General features: G+C 46.9%; 1 protein-coding gene across 1 annotated transcript in view; it reads left to right on the plus strand.

Moving 5' to 3' along the window:
- abcf3 (ATP-binding cassette, sub-family F (GCN20), member 3) overlaps positions 1-22,937 on the plus strand; it is a gene marked incomplete at its 3' end in the record, with an annotated part of 36,813 nt that extends 13,876 nt beyond the window's left edge. The window contains 15 exon segments of the mRNA XM_034199612.1: positions 3,418-3,684; positions 4,083-4,163; positions 4,276-4,335; positions 4,444-4,500; positions 8,096-8,118; positions 8,442-8,497; positions 8,585-8,785; positions 13,020-13,096; positions 16,618-16,662; positions 16,752-16,884; positions 16,995-17,083; positions 19,049-19,140; positions 19,301-19,433; positions 19,884-19,971; positions 22,555-22,937. Of these exon segments, the coding sequence (XP_034055503.1) occupies positions 3,418-3,684; positions 4,083-4,163; positions 4,276-4,335; positions 4,444-4,500; positions 8,096-8,118; positions 8,442-8,497; positions 8,585-8,785; positions 13,020-13,096; positions 16,618-16,662; positions 16,752-16,884; positions 16,995-17,083; positions 19,049-19,140; positions 19,301-19,433; positions 19,884-19,971; positions 22,555-22,713 (1,561 nt within the window).
- Positions 22,938-25,355: the final 2,418 nt, after the last annotated feature.

Genomic DNA, 25,355 nt, shown 5'->3' on the forward strand with positions numbered 1-25,355 from the left:
TCACTACAAGCGGAGAGTCTTCAGTCTATAGCAGCAGAACTAGCAGCTGGTCCCAGGTCAGTCTGAACCAGCCCTCACTACAAGAGGAGAGTCTTCAGTCTATAGCAGCAGAACTAGGAGCTGGTCCCAGGTCAGCCTGAACCAGCCCTCACTGTAAGAGGAGAGTCTTCAGTCTATAGCAGCAGAACTAGCAGCTGGTCCCAGGTCAGCCTGAACCAGCCCTCACTACAAGAGGAGAGTCTTCAGTCTATAGCAGCAGAACTAGCAGCTGGTCCCAGGTCAGCCTGAACCAGCCCTCACTACAAGAGGAGAGTCTTCAGTCTATAGCAGCAGAACTAGCAGCTGGTCCCAGGTCAGCCTGAACCAGCCCTCACTACAAGAGGAGAGTCTTCAGTCTATAGCAGCAGAACTAGCAGCTGGTCCCAGGTCAGTCTGAACCAGCCCTCACTATAAGAGGAGAGTCTTCAGTCTATAGCAGCAGAACTAGCAGTTGGTCCCAGGTCAGCCTGAACCAGCCCTCACTACAAGAGGAGAGTCTTCAGTCTATAGCAGCAGAACTAGCAGCTGGTCCCAGGTCAGTCTGAACTAGCCCTCACTACAAGAGGAGAGTCTTCAGTCTATAGCAGCAGAACTAGCAGCTGGTCCCAGGTCAGCCTGAACCAGCCCTCACTACAAGAGGAGAGTCTTCAGTCTATAGCAGCAGAACTAGCAGTTGGTCCCAGGTCAGCCTGAACCAGCCCTCACTGTAAGAGGAGAGTCTTCAGTCTATAGCAGCAGAACTAGCAGCTGGTCCCAGGTCAGCCTGAACCAGCCCTCACTACAAGAGGAGAGTCTTCAGTCTATAGCAGCAGAACTAGCAGCTGGTCCCAGGTCAGCCTGAACCAGCCCTCACTGTAAGAGGAGAGTCTTCAGTCTATAGCAGCAGAACTAGCAGCTGGTCCCAGGTCAGCCTGAACCAGCCCTCACTACAAGAGGAGAGTCTTCAGTCTATAGCAGCAGAACTAGCAGCTGGTCCCAGGTCAGCCTGAACCAGCCCTCACTACAAGAGGAGAGTCTTCAGTCTATAGCAGCAGAACTAGCAGCTGGTCCCAGGTCAGTCTGAACCAGCCCTCACTACAAGAGGAGAGTCTTCAGTCTATAGCAGCAGAACTAGCAGCTGGTCCCAGGTCAGTCTGAACCAGCCCTCACTACAAGAGGAGAGTCTTCAGTCTATAGCAGCAGAACTAGCAGCTGGTCCCAGGTCAGCCTGAACCAGCCCTCACTATAAGAGGAGAGTCTTCAGTCTATAGCAGCAGAACTAGCAGCTGGTCCCAGGTCAGCCTGAACCAGCCCTCACTATAAGAGGAGAGTCTTCAGTCTATAGCAGCAGAACTAGCAGCTGGTCCCAGGTCAGTCTGAACCAGCCCTCACTATAAGATGAGAGTCTTCAGTCTATAGCAGCAGAACTAGCAGCTGGTCCCAGGTCAGCCTGAACCAGCCCTCACTATAAGAGGAGAGTCTTCAGTCTATAGCAGCAGAACTAGCAGCTGGTCCCAGGTCAGTCTGAACCAGCCCTCACTACAAGAGGAGAGTCTTCAGTCTATAGCAGCAGAACTAGCAGCTGGTCCCAGGTCAGCCTGAACCAGCCCTCACTACAAGAGGAGAGTCTTCAGTCTATAGCAGCAGAACTAGCAGCTGGTCCCAGGTCAGTCTGAACCAGCCCTCACTACAAGAGGAGAGTCTTCAGTCTATAGCAGCAGAACTAGCAGTTGGTCCCAGGTCAGCCTGAACCAGCCCTCACTACAAGAGGAGAGTCTTCAGTCTATAGCAGCAGAACTAGCAGCTGGTCCCAGGTCAGCCTGAACCAGCCCTCACTGTAAGAGGAGAGTCTTCAGTCTATAGCAGCAGAACTAGCAGCTGGTCCCAGGTCAGTCTGAACCAGCCCTCACTACAAGAGGAGAGTCTTCAGTCTATAGCAGCAGAACTAGCAGCTGGTCCCAGGTCAGCCTGAACCAGCCCTCACTGTAAGAGGAGAGTCTTCAGTCTATAGCAGCAGAACTAGCAGCTGGTCCCAGGTCAGCCTGAACCAGCCCTCACTATAAGAGGAGAGTCTTCAGTCTATAGCAGCAGAACTAGCAGCTGGTCCCAGGTCAGCCTGAACCAGCCCTCACTGTAAGAGGAGAGTCTTCAGTCTATAGCAGCAGAACTAGCAGCTGGTCCCAGGTCAGCCTGAACCAGCCCTCACTATAAGAGGAGAGTCTTCAGTCTATAGCAGCAGAACTAGCAGCTGGTCCCAGGTCAGCCTGAACCAGCCCTCACTGTAAGAGGAGAGTCTTCAGTCTATAGCAGCAGAACTAGCAGCTGGTCCCAGGTCAGTCTGAACCAGCCCTCACTACAAGCGGAGAGTCTTCAGTCTATAGCAGCAGAACTAGCAGCTGGTCCCAGGTCAGTCTGAACCAGCCCTCACTACAAGAGGAGAGTCTTCAGTCTATAGCAGCAGAACTAGCAGCTGGTCCCAGGTCAGTCTGAACCAGCCCTCACTACAAGAGGAGAGTCTTCAGTCTATAGCAGCAGAACTAGCAGCTGGTCCCAGGTCAGCCTGAACCAGCCCTCACTGTAAGAGGAGAGTCTTCAGTCTATAGCAGCAGAACTAGCAGCTGGTCCCAGGTCAGCCTGAACCAGCCCTCACTATAAGAGGAGAGTCTTCAGTCTATAGCAGCAGAACTAGCAGCTGGTCCCAGGTCAGTCTGAACCAGCCCTCACTATAAGAGGAGAGTCTTCAGTCTATAGCAGCAGAACTAGCAGCTGGTCCCAGGTCAGTCTGAACCAGCCCTCACTACAAGAGGAGAGTCTTCAGTCTATAGCAGCAGAACTAGCAGCTGGTCCCAGGTCAGCCTGAACCAGCCCTCACTGTAAGAGGAGAGTCTTCAGTCTATAGCAGCAGAACTAGCAGCTGGTCCCAGGTCAGCCTGAACCAGCCCTCACTATAAGAGGAGAGTCTTCAGTCTATAGCAGCAGAACTAGCAGCTGGTCCCAGGTCAGCCTGAACCAGCCCTCACTATAAGAGGAGAGTCTTCAGTCTATAGCAGCAGAACTAGCAGCTGGTCCCAGGTCAGCCTGAACCAGCCCTCACTACAAGAGGAGAGTCTTCAGTCTATAGCAGCAGAACTAGCAGCTGGTCCCAGGTCAGCCTGAACCAGCCCTCACTGTAAGAGGAGAGTCTTCAGTCTATAGCAGCAGAACTAGCAGCTGGTCCCAGGTCAGCCTGAACCAGCCCTCACTGTAAGAGGAGAGTCTTCAGTCTATAGCAGCAGAACTAGCAGCTGGTCCCAGGTCAGCCTGAACCAGCCCTCACTATAAGAGGAGAGTCTTCAGTCTATAGCAGCAGAACTAGCAGCTGGTCCCAGGTCAGTCTGAATGACTATAATCTCTGTGCAGGTGTTTGCTGCAGGGGGCGGAGATCTCTCTGTCTTCGGGCCGGCGCTACGGTCTGATTGGTCGTAACGGTTTGGGGAAGACGACCCTCCTGAAGATGTTGGCGAGTCGCAGCCTGCGGGTCCCGCCTCACATCACCATCCTGCACGTGGAACAGGAAGTGGCCGGAGACGAGACCGGAGCTCTGCAGAGCGTCCTGGAGAGCGACTCCGTGAGGGAGGGGCTGCTGGCGGAGGAGAGGAACCTCAACGCGCGCATCGCCACCGGAGCGTAAGAAACATCACAACACACATGATCTCAGACATCATAAGCTGCATCAAATATGTAACAATAACATGTGATAAACACACATCGCAGGTTTTATGGTCTCTATCAACTAATAATAACTTATTCTGTTCTATAAAAGTAAAAAGGCATCACCTTATTAATCCCCAGGCTGAAGTTCTAATGTGTATATAATATAAAGTTATGATGTTGCACATCACGGGAACACAGAGGGGACACATCATGTGTTTTATTGAATAGTAACAAAAATAGATCAAAGTTTCTCTATATTTTTAGTTCATTTGTTTTCATGGAGAATCTTGAAGCTCCACCAAAGTGTTTATTTTGTCTTTGTGTTGTTGTTATTGTTGTTTTTAATATGTTGTTGTTCCCTATAACCCCAGTATTGACGGGAATGAGAGCGTCCGGCTGACGGAGATCTACGCCAAGCTGGAGGAGATCGAGGCGGACAAAGCCCCGGCCCGGTGAGGAGGCTGCTGCTGCTGCTGCTGCTGTTGTTGTTGTTGTTGCCTTCATGTCACCCACTGGGTCTGACTGGTGATATGTTTGTGATTGACATCTGTCTCGTCCAATCAGAGCATCCGTCATCCTGGCCGGACTCGGGTTTTCTTCCAAAATGCAACAGCAGACCACCAAGTGAGCACACACACACACACACACACACACACACACACACACACACACACATACACACCATATCATCATATTGGTTTTATAATAATGTGTGTGTGTGTGTGTGTGCAGGGAGTTCTCAGGAGGATGGAGGATGAGGCTGGCGTTGGCCAGAGCTCTGTTCGCTAAGTGAGTGTTTCTGTTTCTCTACGAGCTATTATTCACTGTGTGTGTGTTAACTCTTCACTGTGTGTGTGTTAACTCTTCAGTGTGTGTGTGTTAACTCTTCAGTGTGTGTGTGTTAACTCTTCACTGTGTGTGTTAACTCTTCACTGTGTGTGTTAACTCTTCACTGTGTGTGTTAACTCTTCACTGTGTGTGTGTTAACTCTTCACTGTGTGTGTGTTAACTCTTCACTGTGTGTGTGTTAACTCTTCACTGTGTGTGTTAACTCTTCACTGTGTGTGTGTTAACTCTTCACTGTGTGTGTTAACTCTTCACTGTGTGTGTGTTAACTCTTCACTGTGTGTGTGTTAACTCTTCAGTGTGTGTGTGTTAACTCTTCAGTGTGTGTTAATTCTTCACTGTGTGTGTGTTAACTCTTCAGTGTGTGTTAATTCTTCACTGTGTGTGTGTTAACTCTTCACTGTGTGTTAACTCTTCACTGTGTGTTAACTCTTCACTGTGTGTTAACTCTTCACTGTGTGTTAACTCTTCAGTGTGTGTGTTAACTCTTCACTGTGTGTGTGTTAACTCTTCACTGTGTGTGTGTTAACTCTTCACTGTGTGTGTGTTAACTCTTCACTGTGTGTGTGTTAACTCTTCACTGTGTGTGTTAACTCTTCACTGTGTGTTAACTCTTCAGTGTGTGTGTTAACTCTTCAGTGTGTGTGTTAACTCTTCACTGTGTGTTAACTCTTCAGTGTGTGTGTTAACTCTTCAGTGTGTGTGTGTTAACTCTTCACTGTGTGTGTGTTAACTCTTCACTGTGTGTGTGTTAACTCTTCAGTGTGTGTGTGTTAACTCTTCACTGTGTGTGTGTTAACTCTTCACTGTGTGTTAACTCTTCACTGTGTGTGTGTTAACTCTTCACTGTGTGTGTGTTAACTCTTCACTGTGTGTTAACTCTTCACTGTGTGTGTGTTAACTCTTCACTGTGTGTGTGTTAACTCTTCACTGTGTGTTAACTCTTCACTGTGTGTTAACTCTTCACTGTGTGTGTGTTAACTCTTCAGTGTGTGTGTGTGTGTTAACTCTTCACTGTGTGTGTGTTAACTCTTCACTGTGTGTGTGTTAACTCTTCACTGTGTGTGTGTTAACTCTTCACTGTGTGTGTGTTAACTCTTCACTGTGTGTGTGTTAACTCTTCACTGTGTGTGTTAACTCTTCACTGTGTGTGTGTTAACTCTTCACTGTGTGTGTGTTAACTCTTCACTGTGTGTTAACTCTTCAGTGTGTGTGTGTGTTAACTCTTCAGAGTGTGTGTGTATTAACTCTTCACTGTGTGTGTGTTAACTCTTCACTGTGTGTGTGTTAACTCTTCACTGTGTGTGTGTTAACTCTTCACTGTGTGTGTGTGTTAACTCTTCACTGTGTGTGTTAACTCTTCACTGTGTGTGTGTTAACTCTTCACTGTGTGTGTGTGTTAACTCTTCAGTGTGTGTGTTAACTCTTCACTGTGTGTGTTAACTCTTCACTGTGTGTGTTAACTCTTCACTGTGTGTGTTAACTCTTCACTGTGTGTTAACTCTTCACTGTGTGTGTTAACTCTTCACTGTGTGTGTTAACTCTTCACTGTGTGTGTTAACTCTTCACTGTGTGTGTGTTAACTCTTCACTGTGTGTGTGTTAACTCTTCACTGTGTGTGTGTTAACTCTTCACTGTGTGTGTGTTAACTCTTCACTGTGTGTGTGTTAACTCTTCACTGTGTGTGTGTTAACTCTTCACTGTGTGTGTTAACTCTTCACTGTGTGTGTTAACTCTTCACTGTGTGTGTTAACTCTTCACTGTGTGTGTGTTAACTCTTCACTGTGTGTGTGTTAACTCTTCACTGTGTGTGTGTTAACTCTTCAGTGTGTGTGTGTGTGTTAACTCTTCAGTGTGTGTGTGTTAACTCTTCAGTGTGTGTGTGTGTGTTAACTCTTCAGTGTGTGTGTTAACTCTTCAGTGTGTGTGTTAACTCTTCACTGTGTGTGTGTGTTAACTCTTCACTGTGTGTGTGTGTTAACTCTTCAGTGTGTGTGTGTTAACTCTTCACTGTGTGTTAACTCTTCAGTGTGTGTGTGTGTTAACTCTTCAGTGTGTGTGTGTTAACTCTTCAGTGTGTGTTAACTCTTCACTGTGTGTTAACACTTCAGTGTGTGTGTGTGTTAACTCTTCAGTGTGTGTGTGTTAACTATTCACTGTGTGTTTAACTCTTCAGTGTGTGTGTGTGTTAACTCTTCAGTGTGTGTGTTAACTCTTCAGTGTGTGTGTGTTAACTCTTCAGTGTGTGTGTGTTAACTCTTCACTGTGTGTGTGTGTTAACTCTTCAGTGTGTGTGTGTTAACTCTTCAGTGTGTGTGTGTTAACTCTTCAGTGTGTGTGTGTTAACTCTTCACTGTGTGTGTTAACTCTTCACTGTGTGTGTTAACTCTTCACTGTGTGTGTTAACTCTTCACTGTGTGTGTGTTAACTCTTCAGTGTGTGTGTGTTAACTCTTCACTGTGTGTGTTAACTCTTCACTGTGTGTTAACTCTTCAGTGTGTGTGTTAACTCTTCAGTGTGTGTGTGTTAACTCTTCACTGTGTGTGTGTTAACTCTTCAGTGTGTGTGTGTTAACTCTTCACTGTGTGTTAACTCTTCACTGTGTGTTAACTCTTCACTGTGTGTTAACTCTTCACTGTGTGTGTGTTAACTCTTCACTGTGTGTGTGTGTGTTAACTCTTCACTGTGTGTGTTAACTCTTCAGTGTGTGTGTGTTAACTCTTCACTGTGTGTGTGTTAACTCTTCACTGTGTGTGTTAACTCTTCACTGTGTGTGTTAACTCTTCACTGTGTGTGTTAACTCTTCACTGTGTGTGTGTTAACTCTTCACTGTGTGTGTTAACTCTTCACTGTGTGTGTTAACTCTTCACTGTGTGTTAACTCTTCACTGTGTGTGTTAACTCTTCACTGTGTGTGTGTTAACTCTTCAGTGTGTGTGTTAACTCTTCACTGTGTGTTAACTCTTCAGTGTGTGTGTGTGTTAACTCTTCAGTGTGTGTGTGTTAACTCTTCACTGTGTGTGTGTTAACTCTTCAGTGTGTGTGTTAACTCTTCACTGTGTGTGTGTTAACTCTTCACTGTGTGTGTGTGTTAACTCTTCACTGTGTGTGTGTTAACTCTTCACTGTGTGTTAACTCTTCACTGTGTGTGTTAACTCTTCACTGTGTGTGTTAACTCTTCACTGTGTGTGTGTTAACTCTTCACTGTGTGTGTGTTAACTCTTCACTGTGTGTGTGTTAACTCTTCACTGTGTGTGTGTTAACTCTTCACTGTGTGTGTTAACTCTTCACTGTGTGTGTTAACTCTTCACTGTGTGTGTGTTAACTCTTCACTGTGTGTGTTAACTCTTCACTGTGTGTGTTAACTCTTCACTGTGTGTGTGTGTTAACTCTTCAGTGTGTGTTAACTCTTCAGTGTGTGTTAACTCTTCACTGTGTGTGTTAACTCTTCACTGTGTGTGTGTGTGTGTGTTAACTCTTCACTGTGTGTGTTAACTCTTCACTGTGTGTGTTAACTCTTCACTGTGTGTGTGTTTCAGGCCGGACCTGCTGCTGCTGGATGGTGAGTCCACTAGAGAGAGAGAGATTCTCCAACATTAATGTAAACTTAATAATGTTCTTCATTTGAATGTAATAGTGTTGTTTGTGGAAGCTCCAGAATGAGTTTTGAACATCACTGTAAATGGAAGATCCCCATAGGCCCCGCCCACTCGATCGGATCGGCCCCACAATTGGCGATCGGAGCATCCCTAATCAGCAGTACACTTGGATAATGCAGTAGTATTATGTGTAGTATAGTGATCGTATAACATGTGTATCAGTAGTATAGTGATATTATAATGTGCATAGTGTCAGAATAATGGGTATAATGTGTGTGTGTTTCAGAGCCCACCAACATGCTGGACGTCAGAGCCATCCTCTGGTTGGAGACCTACCTGCAGGTCTGTGCCTCTCCTCCTGTTAGCATTCCTCATTGAGAACAGTAGTAGCCGTTAGCCTGGAGCTAACAGAACCCTCCTCCTCCACAGACGTGGCAGTCCACCATCTTGGTGGTTTCTCACGACAGGAACTTCCTGAACGCCGTGGTGACCGACATCGTGCACCTGCACAACCAGACCCTGGACAGTTACCGTGGCGACTACGAGAACTTCATCAAGACCAAAGAGGACCGACAGAAGAACGAGAAGCGAGAATACGATGCTCAGCTGCAGTACAGACAGCACATACAGGTACTACTACTGCAGTACAGACAGCACATACAGGTACTACTACTGCAGTACAGACAGCACATACAGGTACTACTACTGCAGTACAGACAGCACATACAGGTACTGCTACTGCAGTACAGACAGCACATACAGGTACTACTACTGCAGTACAGACAGCACATACAGGTACTACTACTGCAGTACAGACAGCACATACAGGTACTACTACTGCAGTACAGACAGCACATACAGGTACTACTACTGCAGTACAGACAGCACATACAGGTACTACTACTGCAGTACAGACAGCACATACAGGTACTGCTACTGCAGTACAGACAGCACATACAGGTACTACTACTGCAGTACAGACAGCACATACAGGTACTGCTACTGCAGTACAGACAGCACATACAGGTACTGCTACTGCAGTACAGACAGCACATACAGGTACTGCTACTGCAGTACAGACAGCACATACAGGTACTGCTACTGCAGTACAGACAGCACATACAGGTACTGCTACTGCAGTACAGACAGCACATACAGGTACTACTGCTGCAGTACAGACAGCACATACAGGTACTACTGCAGTACAGACAGCACATACAGGTACTACTGCAGTACAGACAGCACATACAGGTACTACTACTGCAGTACAGACAGCACATACAGGTACTACTGCTGCAGTACAGACAGCACATACAGGTACTACTGCAGCACAGACAGCACATACAGGTACTGCTACTGCAGTACAGACAGCACATACAGGTACTACTACTGCAGTACAGACAGCACAGGTACTACTGGCAGTACAGACAGCACATACGTACTACTGCAGTACAGACAGCACATACAGGTACTACTACTGCAGTACAGGACAGCACATACAGGTACTACCTGCAGTACAGACAGCACATACAGGTACTACTGCAGTACAGACAGCACATACGGTACTACTGCAGTACAGACAGCACATACAGGTACTACTGCTGCAGTACAGACAGCACATACAGGTACTACTGCAGTACAGACAGCACATACAGGTACTACTACTGCAGTACAGACAGCACATACAGGTACTGCTACTGCAGTACAGACAGCACATACAGGTACTGCTACTGCAGTACAGACAGCACATACAGGTACTACTACTGCAGTACAGACAGCACATACAGGTACTACTGCAGTACAGACAGCACATACAGGTACTACTACTGCAGTGCAGACAGCACATACAGGTACTACTGCAGTACAGACAGCACATACAGGTACTACTGCTGCAGTACAGACAGCACATACAGGTACTACTGCAGTACAGACAGCACATACAGGTACTACTACTGCAGTGCAGACAGCACATACAGGTACTACTGCTGCAGTACAGACAGCACATACAGGTACTACTACTGCAGTACAGACAGCACATGCAGGTACTACTACTGCAGTACAGACAGCACATACAGGTACTACTACTGCAGTACAGACAGCACATACAGGTACTACTACTGCAGTACAGACAGCACATACAGGTACTACTACTGCAGTACAGACAGCACATACAGGTACTACTGCAGTACAGACAGCACATACAGGTACTACTGCAGTACAGACAGCACATACAGGTACTACTACTGCAGTACAGACAGCACATACAGGTACTACTACTGCAGTACAGACAGCACATACAGGTACTACTGCAGTACAGACAGCACATGCAGGTACTACTGCAGTACAGACAGCACATGCAGGTACTACTACTGCAGTACAGACAGCACATACAGGTACTACTGCAGTACAGACAGCACATGCAGGTACTACTGCAGTACAGACAGCACATGCAGGTACTACTACTGCAGTACAGACAGCACATACAGGTACTACTGTAGTACAGACAGCACATACAGGTACTACTGCAGTACAGACAGCACATACAGGTACTACTACTGCAGTACAGACAGCACATACAGGTACTACTACTGCAGTACAGACAGCACATGCAGGTACTACTACTGCAGTACAGACAGCACATACAGGTACTACTGCTGCAGTACAGACAGCACATACAGGTACTACTACTGCAGTACAGACAGCACATACAGGTACTACTACTGTAGTACAGACAGCACATACAGGTACTGCTACTGCAGTACAGACGGCACATACAGGTACTGCTACTGCAGTACAGACGGCACATACAGGTACTGCTACTGCAGTACAGACGGCACATACAGGTACTACTACTGCAGTACAGACGGCACATACAGGTACTACTACTGCAGTACAGACAGCACATACAGGTACTACTACTGCAGTACAGACAGCACATACAGGTACTGCTACTGCAGTACAGACGGCACATACAGGTACTACTACTGCAGTACAGACAGCACATACAGGTACTACTACTGCAGTACAGACAGCACATACAGGTACTACTACTGCAGTACAGACAGCACATACAGGTACTACTACTGCAGTACAGACAGCACATACAGGTACTACTACTGCAGTACAGACAGCACATACAGGTACTACTACTGCAGTAAAGACAGCACATGCAGGTACTACTACTGCAGTACAGACAGCACATGCAGGTACTACTACTGCAGTACAGACAGCACATACAGGTACTACTGCTGCAGTACAGATGGCACATACAGGTACTACTACTGCAGTACAGACGGCACATACAGGTACTGCTACTGCAGTACAGACGGCACATACAGGTACTGCTACTGCAGTACAGACGGCACATACAGGTACTGCTACTGCAGTACAGACGGCACATACAGGTACTACTACTGCAGTACAGACAGCACATACAGGTACTACTACTGCAGTACAGACAGCACATACAGGTACTACTACTGCAGTGCAGACAGCACATACAGGTACTACTACTGCAGTGCAGACAGCACATACAGGTACTACTACTGCAGTACAGACAGCACATACAGGTACTACTACTGCAGTACAGACCGCACATACAGGTACTACTACTGCAGTACAGACAGCACATACAGGTACTGCTACTGCAGTACAGACAGCACATACAGGTACTGCAGTACAGACAGCACATACAGGTACTGCTACTGCAGTACAGACAGCACATGCAGGTACTACTACTGCAGTACAGACAGCACATACAGGTACTGCTACTGCAGTACAGACAGCACATACAGGTACTACTGCAGTACAGACAGCACATACCGGTACTGCTACTGCAGTACAGACAGCACATACAGGTACTACTTTAGTACAGACAGCACATACAGGTACTGCTACTGCAGTACAGACAGCACATACAGGTACTGCTACTGCAGTACAGACAGCACATACAGGTACTACTGCAGTACAGACAGCACATACAGGTACTACTACTGCAGTACAGACAGCACATGCAGGTACTACTACTGCAGTACAGACAGCACATACAGGTACTACTACTGCAGTACAGACAGCACATACAGGTACTACTACTGCAGTACAGACAGCACATACAGGTACTGCTACTGCAGTACAGACAGCACATACAGGTACTACTACTGTAGTACAGACAGCACATACAGGTACTGCTACTGCAGTACTGCTACTGCAGTACAGACAGCACATACAGGTACTACTGCAGTACAGACAGCACATACAGGTACTACTGCAGTACAGACAGCACATACAGGTACTACTACTGCAGTACAGACAGCACATACAGGTACTACTGCAGTACAGACAGCACATACAGGTACTACTACTGCAGTACAGACAGCACATGCAGGTACTACTACTGCAGTACAGACAGCACATGCAGGTACTACTGCAGTACAGACAGCACATACAGGTATTACTACTGCAGTACAGACAGCACATACAGGTACTACTACTGCAGTACAGACAGCACATGCAGGTACTACTACTGCAGTACAGACAGCACATACAGGTACTACTGCAGTACAGACAGCACATACAGGTACTACTACTGCAGTACAGACAGCACATACAGGTACTACTTTAGTACAGACAGCACATACAGGTACTACTGCAGTACAGACAGCACATACAGGTACTGCTACTGCAGTACAGACAGCACATACAGGTACTGCTACTGCAGTACAGACAGCACATACAGGTACTGCTACTGTAGTACGTACAGACAGCACATACAGGTACTACTACTGTAGTACAGACAGCACATACCGGTACTACTACTGTAGTACAGCATGCATTGCGTCACTGACGGCGTGTGTCTGTGCTTCAGGTGTTCATCGACAGATTCCGGTACAACGCTAACAGAGCAGCTCAGGTCCAGAGCAAACTGAAACTACTGGAGAGACTGTGAGTACACACACCTGACACACACCTAATACACACCTGACACACACCTGGTACACACCTAATACACACCTGACACACACCTGGTACACACCTGATACACACCTGACACACACCTGGTACACACCTGACACACACCTGGTACACACCTGATACACACCTGGTACACACCTGGTACACACCTAGTACACACCTGACACACACCTGGTACACACCTGATACACACCTGGTACACACCTGGTACACACCTAGTACACACCTGACACACACCTGATACACACCTGGTACACACCTGACACACACCTGACACACACCTGGTACACACCTGGTACACACACCTGACACACACCTGGTACACACCTGATACACACCTAATACACACCTGGTACACACCTGGTACACACCTAGTACACACCTGACACACACCTGATACACACCTGGTACACACCTGTACACACACCTGGTACACACCTGACACACACCTAATACACACCTGGTACACACCTGGACACACACCTGGTACACACCTGGTACACACCTGGTACACACCTGGTACACACCTGGTACACACCTGGTACACACCTGGTACACACCTGGTACACACCTGGTACACACCTGGTACACACCACCAACCTGGTGAACCTTCGGGGATAGAGCCTTCAGTATGGCAGCCCCCACTCTCTGGAACGCTCTCCCTGAGGAGATCCACAACATCCCCACACTTGACGCCTTCAAAAGGGCCCTCAAGTCCCATCTGTCTGCCAAGGCCTTTGGCCCCAGATCTATTTGTTGTTTTGTCTGACTGCCTTTTGTTATGTTATGTTTGTTATGTTTGTTTATACTCCTGTTCTTCCTTGTAAAGCGACCTTGGGTATTATGAAAGGCGCTAATAAGTTATTATTATACACACCTGACACACACCTGGTACACACCTGACACACACCTGGTACACACCTAATACACACCTGGTACACACCTGGTACACACCTAGTACACACCTGACACACACCTGATACACACCTGGTACACACACCTGACACACACCTGATACACACCTGGTACACACCTGATACACACCTAGTACATGTTAGGGAATAATTTGCTTAGGTATTGAACCTTCGACACAATTCATCGTTTTCTCTTCTCACTCTCTCTTTTCACACGGCATAGGGTTCTGCTGCTATCTCTCTTGAGGAGGGGCAGCTGGGGTATTGCTGCTATCTCTCTTGAGGGGGGGCAGCTGGGGTATTGCTGCTATCTCTCTTGAGGAGGGGCAGCTGGGGTATTGCTGCTATCTCTCTTGAGGAGGGGCAGCTGGGGTATTGCTGCTATCTCTCTTGAGGAGGGGCAGCTGGGGTATTGCTGCTATCTCTCTTGAGGGGGGGCAGCTGGGGTATTGCTGCTATCTCTCTTGAGGGGGGGCAGCTGGGGTATTGCTGCTATCTCTCTGAAGGAGGGGCAGCTGGGGTATTGCTGCTATCTCTCTTGAGGGGGGGCAGCTGGGGTATTGCTGCTATCTCTCTTGAGGAGGGGCAGCTGGGGTATTGCTGCTATCTCTCTGAAGGAGGGGCAGCTGGGGTATTGCTGCTATCTCTCTTGAGGGGGGGCAGCTGGGGTATTGCTGCTATTTCTCTTGAGGAGGGGCAGCTGGGGTATTGCTGCTATCTCTCTTGAGGAGGGGCAGCTGGGGTATTGCTGCTATCTCTCTTGAGGGGGGGCAGCTGGGGTATTGCTGCTATCTCTCTTGAGGGGGGGCAGCTGGGGTATTGCTGCTATCTCTCTTGAGGAGGGGCAGCTGGGGTATTGCTGCTATCTCTCTTGAGGAGGGGCAGCTGGGGTATTGCTGCTATCGCTCTGAAGGAGGGGCAGCTGGGGTATTGCTGCTATCTCTCTTGAGGGGGGGCAGCTGGGGTATTGCTGCTATCTCTCTTGAGGGGGGGCAGCTGGGGTATTGCTGCTATCTCTCTTGAGGAGGGGCAGCTGGGGTATTGCTGCTATCTCTCTGAAGGAGGGGCAGCTGGGGTATTGCTGCTATCTCTCTTGAGGAGGGGGCAGCTGGGGTATTGCTGCTATCGCTCTGAAGGAGGGGGCAGCTGGGGTATTGCTGCTATCTCTCTTGAGGGGGGGCAGCTGGGGTATTGCTGCTATCTCTCTGAAGGAGGGGCAGCTGGGGTATTGCTGCTATCTCTCTTGAGGAGGGGCAGCTGGGGTATTGCTGCTATCGCTCTGAAGGAGGGGCAGCTGGGGTATTGCTGCTATCTCTCTTGAGGGGGGGCAGCTGGGGTATTGCTGCTATCTCTCTTGAGGGGGGGCAGCTGGGGTATTGCTGCTATCTCTCTTGAGAGGAGCGGGTATTGCTGCTAGCCCCTGGGGGCCTGGGGTATTGCTGCTATCTCTCTTGAGGGGGGGCAGCTGGGGTATTGCTGCTATCTCTCTTGAGGAGGGGCAGCTGGGGTATTGCTGCTATCTCTCTTGAGGAGGGGCAGCTGGGGTATTGCTGCTATCTCTCTTGAGGGGGGGCAGCTGGGGTATTGCTGCTATCTCTCTTGAGGGGGGGCAGCTGGGGTATTGCTGCTATCTCTCTTGAGGAGGGGCAGCTGGGGTATTGCTGCTATCTCTCTTGAGGAGGGGCAGCTGGGGTATTGCTGCTATCTCTCTTGAGGGGGGGCAGCTGGGGTATTGCTGCTATCTCTCTTGAGGGGGGGCAGCTGGGGTATTGCTGCTATCTCTCTTGAGGAGGGGCAGCTTGGGGGTATTGTTGTTGCCAGTCTATGACGGAGCACAAGCCGCCATGAGGTAGTGTACCGTTCAGGGACGAAGGTTCCCTGGCGCTCGTTCTTGTGGACGAGAGCTCTATAGATTCAGGGTCCATAATGTTTAGTCTCACTGATGAAGAACGTTGATTATTACGCTCCGAACTCGATAAAACCTGGAGCTGCAGAAGAGTTCTTCAGAATTGGTTTGGCAACCGCTGTGTCAACTCGTAACACTCCACGGGTCTCGTCAACTCTCCGGCCGTAACTCCAAATAAACCGTCAGTGTTTGCCATCGAAGCTCCAGCTCTCCTCGTGTCTCTCTGAGTCCTGACTCTCTATTGCTACAGAAGTTTCCTCCACAATACACAACTGATACACACACCTGGTGCACACAACTGATACACACACCTGGTGCACACAACTGATACACACACCTGGTGCACACCTGATACACACCTGGTGCACACCTGATACACACCTGGTGCACACCTGATACACACCTGGTACACACCTGGTGCACACACCTGATACACACACCTGGTGCACACAACTGATACACACCTGGTGCACACAACTGATACACACACCTGGTGCACACAACTGATACACACACCTGGTGCACACCTGATACACACCTGGTACACACCTGGTGCACACACCTGGTGCACACAACTGATACACACCTGGTGCACACCTGTGCCCCTTGCTACCTGTGCTGCTGTGACGGTCCTCTGACAGACAGGTAATTCTGTTTGTTTCCTCCTGCAGACCTGAGATGAAGCCGCTTGAAAAAGAGATTGAGGTCTCCTTAAAGTAAGAAGAGCAGATTGATTGATTGATTGATTGATTGGTTAATTGATGAGTTAATTGATTACTTGATGAACATGCTTTGTGTTCCTCAGGTTCCCAGATAACTTTGAGAAGTTGTCTCCTCCCATCCTTCAGTTAGATGAGCTGGAGTTTTACTACACTCCGGACCGTCCTCTCTTCTCTGGACTCAACGTGTCGGCCGACCTCGAGTCTCGCATCTGCATCGTACGTTCAACCAGCCAATCACAGCCCAGCATTCACATGAGACTTCACACCTGTCTGAATGTTCTGTAATCAGTGACCTGAACACCTGACGCTGTTGTGTTTCCTGATAGGTCGGTGAAAACGGCGCGGGTAAAACCACCGTCCTGAAGCTGCTGATGGGTGACTTAACGCCGGTCAACGGAATGAGACAAGCCCACAGGTACCCGTCCACAGGGACCCTCACTCTAAACGTATTTCAATGCTCTCTCCTCGGTGAGTCGTTAAGGCTCTGTCTCTAGATTCATTTAGGGAACCTTGTTCTCTCCTCGGCGAGTCGTTAACGCTCTGTCTATAGGATCATTTAGGGAACCTTGTTTTCTCCTCGGCGAGTCGTTAACGCTCTGTCTATAGGTTCATTTAGGGAACCTTGTTCTCTCCTCGGCGAGTCGTTAACGCTCTGTCTATAGGTTCATTTAGGGAACCTTGTTCTCTCCTCGGCGAGTCGTTAAGGCTCTGTCTATAGGTTCATTTAGGGAACCTTGTTCTCTCCTCGGTGAGTCGTTAACGCTCTGTCTATAGGATCATTTAGGGAACCTTGTTCTCTCCTCGGTGAGTCGTTAACGCTCTGTCTATAGGTTCATTTGGGGAACCTTGTTCTCTCCTCGGTGAGTCGTTAACGCTCTGTCTATAGGTTCATTTGGGGAACCTTGTTCTCTCCTCGGTGAGTCGTTAACGCTCTGTCTATAGGTTCATTTAGGGAACCTTGTTCTCTCCTCAGTTTACCCATAGCTCTTTGTTTATACCGTCTATTAGGGGAATTATTTTCTCTCATCAGGGAACTGTTGACTATTTGTTTATAGGTTTTAATTCTTCTTCGTTCTGTTTAGGGAACCGTTAACTCTTAGTTTATTAGTACTATTTAGGGAACCCTCTTCTGTTTTAGGGAACCGTTAACTCTTAGTTCATAAATACTATTTAGGGAACCACCTTCTGTTTTAGGGAACCGTTAACTCTTAGTTTATAAACACTATTTAGGGAACCACCTTCTGTTTTAGGGAACCGTTAACTCTTAGTTTATTAGTACTATTTAGGGAACCACCTTCTGTTTTAGGGAACCGTTAACTCTTAGTTTATAAACACTATTTAGGGAACCACCTTCTGTTTTAGGGAACCGTTAACTCTTAGTTCATAAATACTATTTAGGGAACCACCTTCTGTTTTAGGGAACCGTTAACTCTTAGTTTATAAATACTATTTATGGAACCACCTTCTGTTTTAGGGAACCGTTAACTCTTAGTTCATAAATACTATTTAGGGAACCACCTTCTGTTTTAGGGAACCGTTAACTCTTAGTTTATAAACACTATTTAGGGAACCACCTTCTGTTTTAGGGAACCGTTAACTCTTAGTTTATAAACACTATTTAGGGAACCACCTTCTGTTTTAGGGAACCGTTAACTCTTAGTTTATTAGTACTATTTAGGGAACCGTTAACTCTTAGTTTATAAACACTATTTAGGGAACCGTTAACTCTTAGTTCATAAATACTATTTAGGGAACCACCTTCTGTTTTAGGGAACTGTTAACTCTTAGTTTATAAACACTATTTAGGGAACCACCTTCTGTTTTAGGGAACCGTTAACTCTTAGTTTATAAACACTATTTAGGGAACCACCTTCTGTTTTAGGGAACCGTTAACTCTTAGTTTATAAACACTATTTATGGAACCACCTTCTGTTTTAGGGAACCGTTAACTCTTAGTTTATTAGTACTATTTAGGGAACCGTTAACTCTTAGTTTATAAACACTATTTAGGGAACCGTTAACTCTTAGTTCATAAATACTATTTAGGGAACCACCTTCTGTTTTAGGGAACCGTTAACTCTTAGTTCATAAATACTATTTAGGGAACCACCTTCTGTTTTAGGGAACCGTTAACTCTTAGTTTATTAGTACTATTTAGGGAACCGTTAACTCTTAGTTTATAAACACTATTTAGGGAACCGTTAACTCTTAGTTTATAAACACTATTTAGGGAACCACCTTCTGTTTTAGGGAACCGTTAACTCTTAGTTTATAAACACTATTTAGGGAACCACCTTCTGTTTTTAGGGAACCGTTAACTCTTAGGTGTTTCGTTTTGAATTTCTCCTGAGGTTCATCTTGCTGGTTGTTTTGTCCCCAGGAGCCTGAAGATCGGTTACTTCAGTCAGCATCACGTGGACCAGCTGGACATGAACGTCTGCTCTATAGAGCTGCTGCTCAACCGCTTCCCCGGTAACCACAACAACAACAAACACAACAACAACAATAAACACAACCAAACACCATGCTGAGCTGTGTCTGCTTCTGATTGGCTGGTCCTGATTGACTGGTCCTGATTGACTGGTCTTGGTTCTGATTGGATGGTTCTGATTGATTGTGTGTTTGTGTGCAGGTCGGCCAGAGGAGGAGTACCGGCACCAGCTGGGCGGGTACGGGATCACTGGTGAACTCGCCACGAGGCCGGTGGCCAGTCTGTCGGGGGGGCAGAAGAGTCGCGTGGCCTTCGCTCAGATGACCATGCCGTGGTAGGCGGGGGGGACATTAGAGTGGAGTGTTTTCAAAGTATTTCTTCTTGCAGACTCTTGATTTAATGTTTGTATAGCTTTTACAATCAAAATAACTCGTCTAATCCAAACCACAATTTCTTAAAGTTGTTAAAGTTTATGCATTTTTTAAGGTGATGTAGTCATAAAATATAACGACGGTCATTTAAAGAATCAAAGGTTTTATCATCGGATGCTCAGCAGTGTAGATATGGCAATGAGCATCTGAAGTCACAGGCTCCTCCCACAATGCAATGTAAATATAAATAAGACAAACAATAACAATATTGAAATAGAACAACATAAATAAAATAGTGCAAAGAAGGTTGAAAGTGACCAATGTGCAGGTAAATGCGTAAGAAGTCAACTGTAAACATGTGAAATAGAATAAGCTGAACAGGAACAAAGTATATTTGTTTTTGTTCCCGTCAGTCCAAACTTCTACATCCTGGACGAGCCGACCAATCATCTGGACATGGAGACCATCGAGGCTCTCGCAAAGTCCCTCAACAAGTTCAGAGTAAGTGAATCACCCACCTTCAGGGAACATATTACTGTCTCAGGGAACAGATTACTGTCTCGGGGAACAGATTACTGTCTCGGGGAACAGATTACTCTCTCGGGGAACAGATTACTCTCTCGGGGAACAGATTACTCTCTCGGGGAACAGATTACTCTCTCGGGGAACAGATTACTGTCTCGGGGAACAGATTACTGTCTCTGGGAACAGATTACTCTCTCGGGGAACAGATTACTCTCTCGGGGAACAGATTACTCTCTCGGGGAACAGATTACTCTCTCTCGGGGAACAGATTACTCTCTCGGGGAACAGATTACTCTCTCGGGGAACAGATTACTCTCTCGGGGAACAGATTACTCTCTCTCGGGGAACAGATTACTCTCTCGGGGAACAGATTACTGTCTCGGGGAACAGATTACTCTCTCGGGGAACAGATTACTCTCTCGGGGAACAGATTACTGTCTCGGGGAACAGATTACTGTCTCGGGGAACAGATTACTCTCTCGGGGAACAGATTACTCTCTCGGGGAACAGATTACTCTCTCGGGGAACAGATTACTCTCTCGGGGAACAGATTACTGTCTCGGGGAACAGATTACTCTCTCGGGGAACAGATTACTCTCTCGGGGAACAGATTACTCTCTCGGGGAACAGATTACTCTCTCGGGGAACAGATTACTCTCTCGGGGAACAGATTACTCTCTCGGGGAACAGATTACTGTCTCGGGGAACAGATTACTCTCTCGGGGAACAGATTACTCTCTCGGGGAACAGATTACTCTCTCGGGGAACAGATTACTCTCTCGGGGAACAGATTACTCTGTCGGGGAACAGATTACTCTGTCGGGGAACAGATTACTCTCTCGGGGAACAGTTGACTCTCTCAGGAAACAGATTACTCTCTCGGGGAACGGATTACTCTCTCGGGGAACGGATTACTGTCTCGGGGAACAGATTACTCTCTCGGGGAACAGATTACTCTCTCGGGGAACAGATTACTCTCTTAGGGAACAGTTGACTGTCTCGGGGAACAGATTACTGTCTCGGGGAACAGATTACTGTCTCGGGGAACAGATTACTCTCTCGGGGAACAGATTACTCTCTCAGGGAACAGTTGACTCTGTTAGCGAACAGATTACTGTTTTAGGGAACAGATGACTCTCTCAGGAAACAGATTACTCTCTTAGGGAACAGTTGACTGTCTTAGGGAACAGTTGACTCTCTCAGGGAACGGATTACTGTCTCAGGGAACCGATTACTCTCTCAGGGAACAGATTACTCTCTCAGGGAACAGATTACTCTCTCAGGGAACAGATTACTGTCTCAGGGAACAGATTACTCTCTCAGGGAACAGATTACTGTCTCAGGGAACAGATTACTCTCTCAGGGAACAGATTACTGTCTCAGGGAACAGATTACTCTCTCAGGGAACAGATTACTCTCTTAGGGAACAGATTACTCTCTTAGGGAACAGTTTACTCTCTTAGGGAACAGTTGACTGTCTCAGGGAACAGATTACTCTCTTAGGGAACAGTTGACTGTCTCAGGGAACAGATTACTCTCTTAGGGAACAGTTGACTGTCTCAGGGAACAGATTACTCTCAGGGAACAGATTACTCTCTTTGGGAACAGTTGACTGTCTCAGGGAACAGATTACTCTCTCAGGGAACAGATTACTCTCTTAGGGAACAGTTGACTGTCTCAGGGAACAGATTACTCTCTCAGGGAACAGATTACTCTCTTAGGGAACAGTTGACTGTCTCAGGGAACAGATTACTCTCAGGGAACAGATTACTCTCTTTGGGAACAGTTGACTGTCTCAGGGAACAGATTACTCTCTCAGGGAACAGATTACTCTCTTAGGGAACAGTTGACTGTCTCAGGGAACAGATTACTCTCTCAGGGAACAGATTACTCTCTTAGGGAACAGTTGACTGTCTCAGGGAACAGATTACTCTCTTAGGGAACAGTTTACTCTCTTAGGGAACAGTTGACTGTCTCAGGGAACAGATTACTCTCTTAGGGAACAGTTGACTGTCTCAGGGAACAGATTACTCTCAGGGAACAGATTACTCTCTTTGGGAACAGTTGACTGTCTCAGGGAACAGATTACTCTCTCAGGGAACAGATTACTCTCTTAGGGAACAGTTGACTGTCTCAGGGAACAGATTACTCTCTTAGGGAACAGTTTACTCTCTTAGGGAACAGTTGACTGTCTCAGGGAACAGATTACTCTCTTAGGGAACAGTTTACTCTCTTAGGGAACAGTTAACTGTCTCAGGGAACAGATTACTCTCTTAGGGAACAGTTGACTGTCTCAGGGAACAGATTACTCTCAGGGAACAGATTACTCTCTTTGGGAACAGTTGACTGTCTCAGGGAACAGATTACTCTCTCAGGGAACAGATTACTCTCTTTGGGAACAGTTGACTGTCTCAGGGAACAGATTACTCTCTCAGGGAACAGATTACTCTCTTAGGGAACAGTTGACTGTCTTAGGGTTGTAGTTGTGTCACATGTGTCTCAGGTGCCTCTCAAGTGTGTCTCAGGTGCGTCTCCTCACTGTGTGATGTCATGTTTCAGGGCGGGGTCATCCTGGTGTCTCACGACGAGCGTCTGATCCGCATGGTGTGCAAGGAGCTGTGGGTGTGTGAGCACGGGAAGGTGGGCCGCATCGACGGAGGCTTTGACGAGTACCGGGACATCCTACACGAGCAGTTCAAGAAGGAGGGTTACCTGTGAGGCCCCGCCCATTTACCTGTGAGGCCCCGCTCAGTGCCTCAACAAGCCCCTGTTATAGCAGCCAATCAGCAGCCTGGAGGACGTTTTTTTTCTTTCCTCTGAACTGATGTGCTGCAGGCCGATTGGTCGATTTCCCCTGGTGATGTCAGTGAACTCTGGAGGAGGCGGAGTCTATTTAAAGTCCATCGTCACATTAAACCTTTTTTCTGTATCATCGACTCTTTAAAAGGACCCAACCTTATATTTACATTCAGACACAAAACAAATAAATCCATCAGATCATGGTCTGTTCTTCTTCTGCTGATTCCTTACAGCGTCACTCTGTCTTCATGGGGGGGGGGGGGGGGGTACGGTACAGGTGTGTTTCCTTTTAAGTATACAGTCTATCAGAAGTGTTTCTATAAAGATATAGTATGAGTACTGTGTCTGTTTACTGATCTGACTGTTTATAAGATATATCAATTCTCTCAAGAACGTGGCGGACGTAAATGACAACGTGGCGGCGTAAACAACGACGTAAAGTAAACCGACTACGTGAGGTCGGAGCTCGTCAAAACAAAGCTGTCTCTGAGACTCAGATTTCTGGAGGAATGATACAGTTTTTGAGGAACAGAAATATCGTTTTCTGGCAATCATTTTATGGAAATCTGCATTTTGGTTTGAGGGCGCAGAGACCCTGATGTGTGATGTTTTACAAGGGACTCAGAAACTCTCAGGTCAAAGTAATACATGTTCAAGGAACAAACCCAACCTATACTTTAGGGAAGCACAAACAGGAAGACGTTATAAAATCTTTATTAAAAATACTCTTCAAAGAACACATTATTCCCTGAGTAACAAACAAACATTATAATTAGCAAGAAAAAGACCTGAAAAGGAGATGAATTCAAGTTGCCTTTCTTTCGTACACTCTTACCTCTGTACCAGGGTTTCCGTTAGCCGGTAATTACCGGTTTTTAGCTGGTAAAATGTATTAAAAACCGGTAAATTCAAAACCTGCCGGTCAAAATGTCTGGTAATAATTAGGGATGCTCCGATAGATCGGCCACCGGTCATTATCGGCCGATATTCACTGTTAATAGTTTGATCGGTGCTCTCTATAAAGCCCGATCAGGAGAGCTGGATCTGATCGATATGGACATAAACGCGAGTGAAGTATAACCAGACGCGAGAGAGAGATCAGATCAGCTGCTGAGTCTGACAGAGACACGCAGCTCTGCATGATCACCTGAAGCCCCGCCTCTGTTTAGCTGCATGAGAAACTGACGGGCTGTCAGGAGAGAGAGAGAGGGGAAAAGAGAGGCTCCGTTTCTCCCGTGTGATTATTCAAAGTTAATGTAAACTTTTGAATAATGTACTTCATCTACTACAAGTAGTTTGTTTAATGTAATAATTATGTTGTTTGTTGTTTGTGGAATCATTTATTGAAAAATGAATCTGAATTTTTTCGATCTGTTACGATTATAGACTGAAGCAATATAAACATGAGCCCGTGAACTGAGTTTTAAACTGAAGCATATCTGCTCATAGTCCGGTAATTACCTGCTAACGGAAACTCTGCTACACAACTCTTATTATTATTATTGAAATATGACCGGTAAGTTTCAAATTTATCCGGTAAAATAAAGTCTGCCCGGACATTTGACCGGCGAGAAAAAATCCTAGCGGAAACCCTGCTCTATACATGTATATAAATACTCCAAATGTAACCACAAGATATTGGTATTTTCCTTAGGCACCGAACGATTTCTGATACGACCAAACTACGGTTTACGCTTGGCCTCATTTAGGCACATAGCCTAACTCTGTAGTCCCTGGAACTGTCCTAGCAGATGGCGTTCTCACCGGAATAAGTCCCTGAGGGAGGATTAGGCAATGAAGCTGCTGACGTCACTTCCTCTTCTGCTAGGGTTCACAAAACGTTCTGAGTTTTAGGGGCGTGGTTTGCAATTCGCCCAGCCAATCAGAAATTGTTAGTGTGGCCGACACACCCACGAACCATTTCCTCCTCAGGAAAGTACTACCTCTCTAGCAGGGGGGATCTGGGGGGTGAAAAGGTTTACGCAAACTAGTAGGGACTAGGCCCCGGGCCCCCCCCCCCCCCCCCCAAGCGCCTAATGACTGAAGAGGAAGCTGATCAGGTTGATGTCCCTCCACTGTAACATGTCTCCAAGGTCTTCAATGCTTTTGATACATGTAAATATATTCTGCTCATAAATCCCAGTAAAGAGTCCCTTCATGGGACAATAACCGGAATACAGATGAAATCCATTAAAGTACGGTGAGCATCAGGTATCTGGAGCACTTCCTGGGGGCTAGGGTTGGAGAACACCACAGAAGAAGAGCAGGGACTCTTTAAAGGTCCCCTATCAATATCATCAGTATATCACAGGTCTCAGATATATCCAGAGCCTGTCTCTGATTGGCTGAAACACCAAACAGATCATTGCAGCATTACCCATAATCCCCTCTGTTTCAGCCCTGTTTCCAAAGTGCTGATTCTCTGTCTGTGACTTTAGATGAAAGTAAGGAGCCCCTCCCCACGCCCTCTGAGAGACATCTGGTTACAAAGAACTCAATGGAGCTCTAGGAGGAGATTCAGGTGATAAGGAGGGGGGGGGGGGGTACCTTGGTTTCTGAGG

The sequence above is a fragment of the Gymnodraco acuticeps genome, unplaced genomic scaffold (assembly GCF_902827175.1).
Source record: "Gymnodraco acuticeps unplaced genomic scaffold, fGymAcu1.1, whole genome shotgun sequence".
Taxonomy (NCBI): Eukaryota; Metazoa; Chordata; class Actinopteri; order Perciformes; family Bathydraconidae; genus Gymnodraco; species Gymnodraco acuticeps.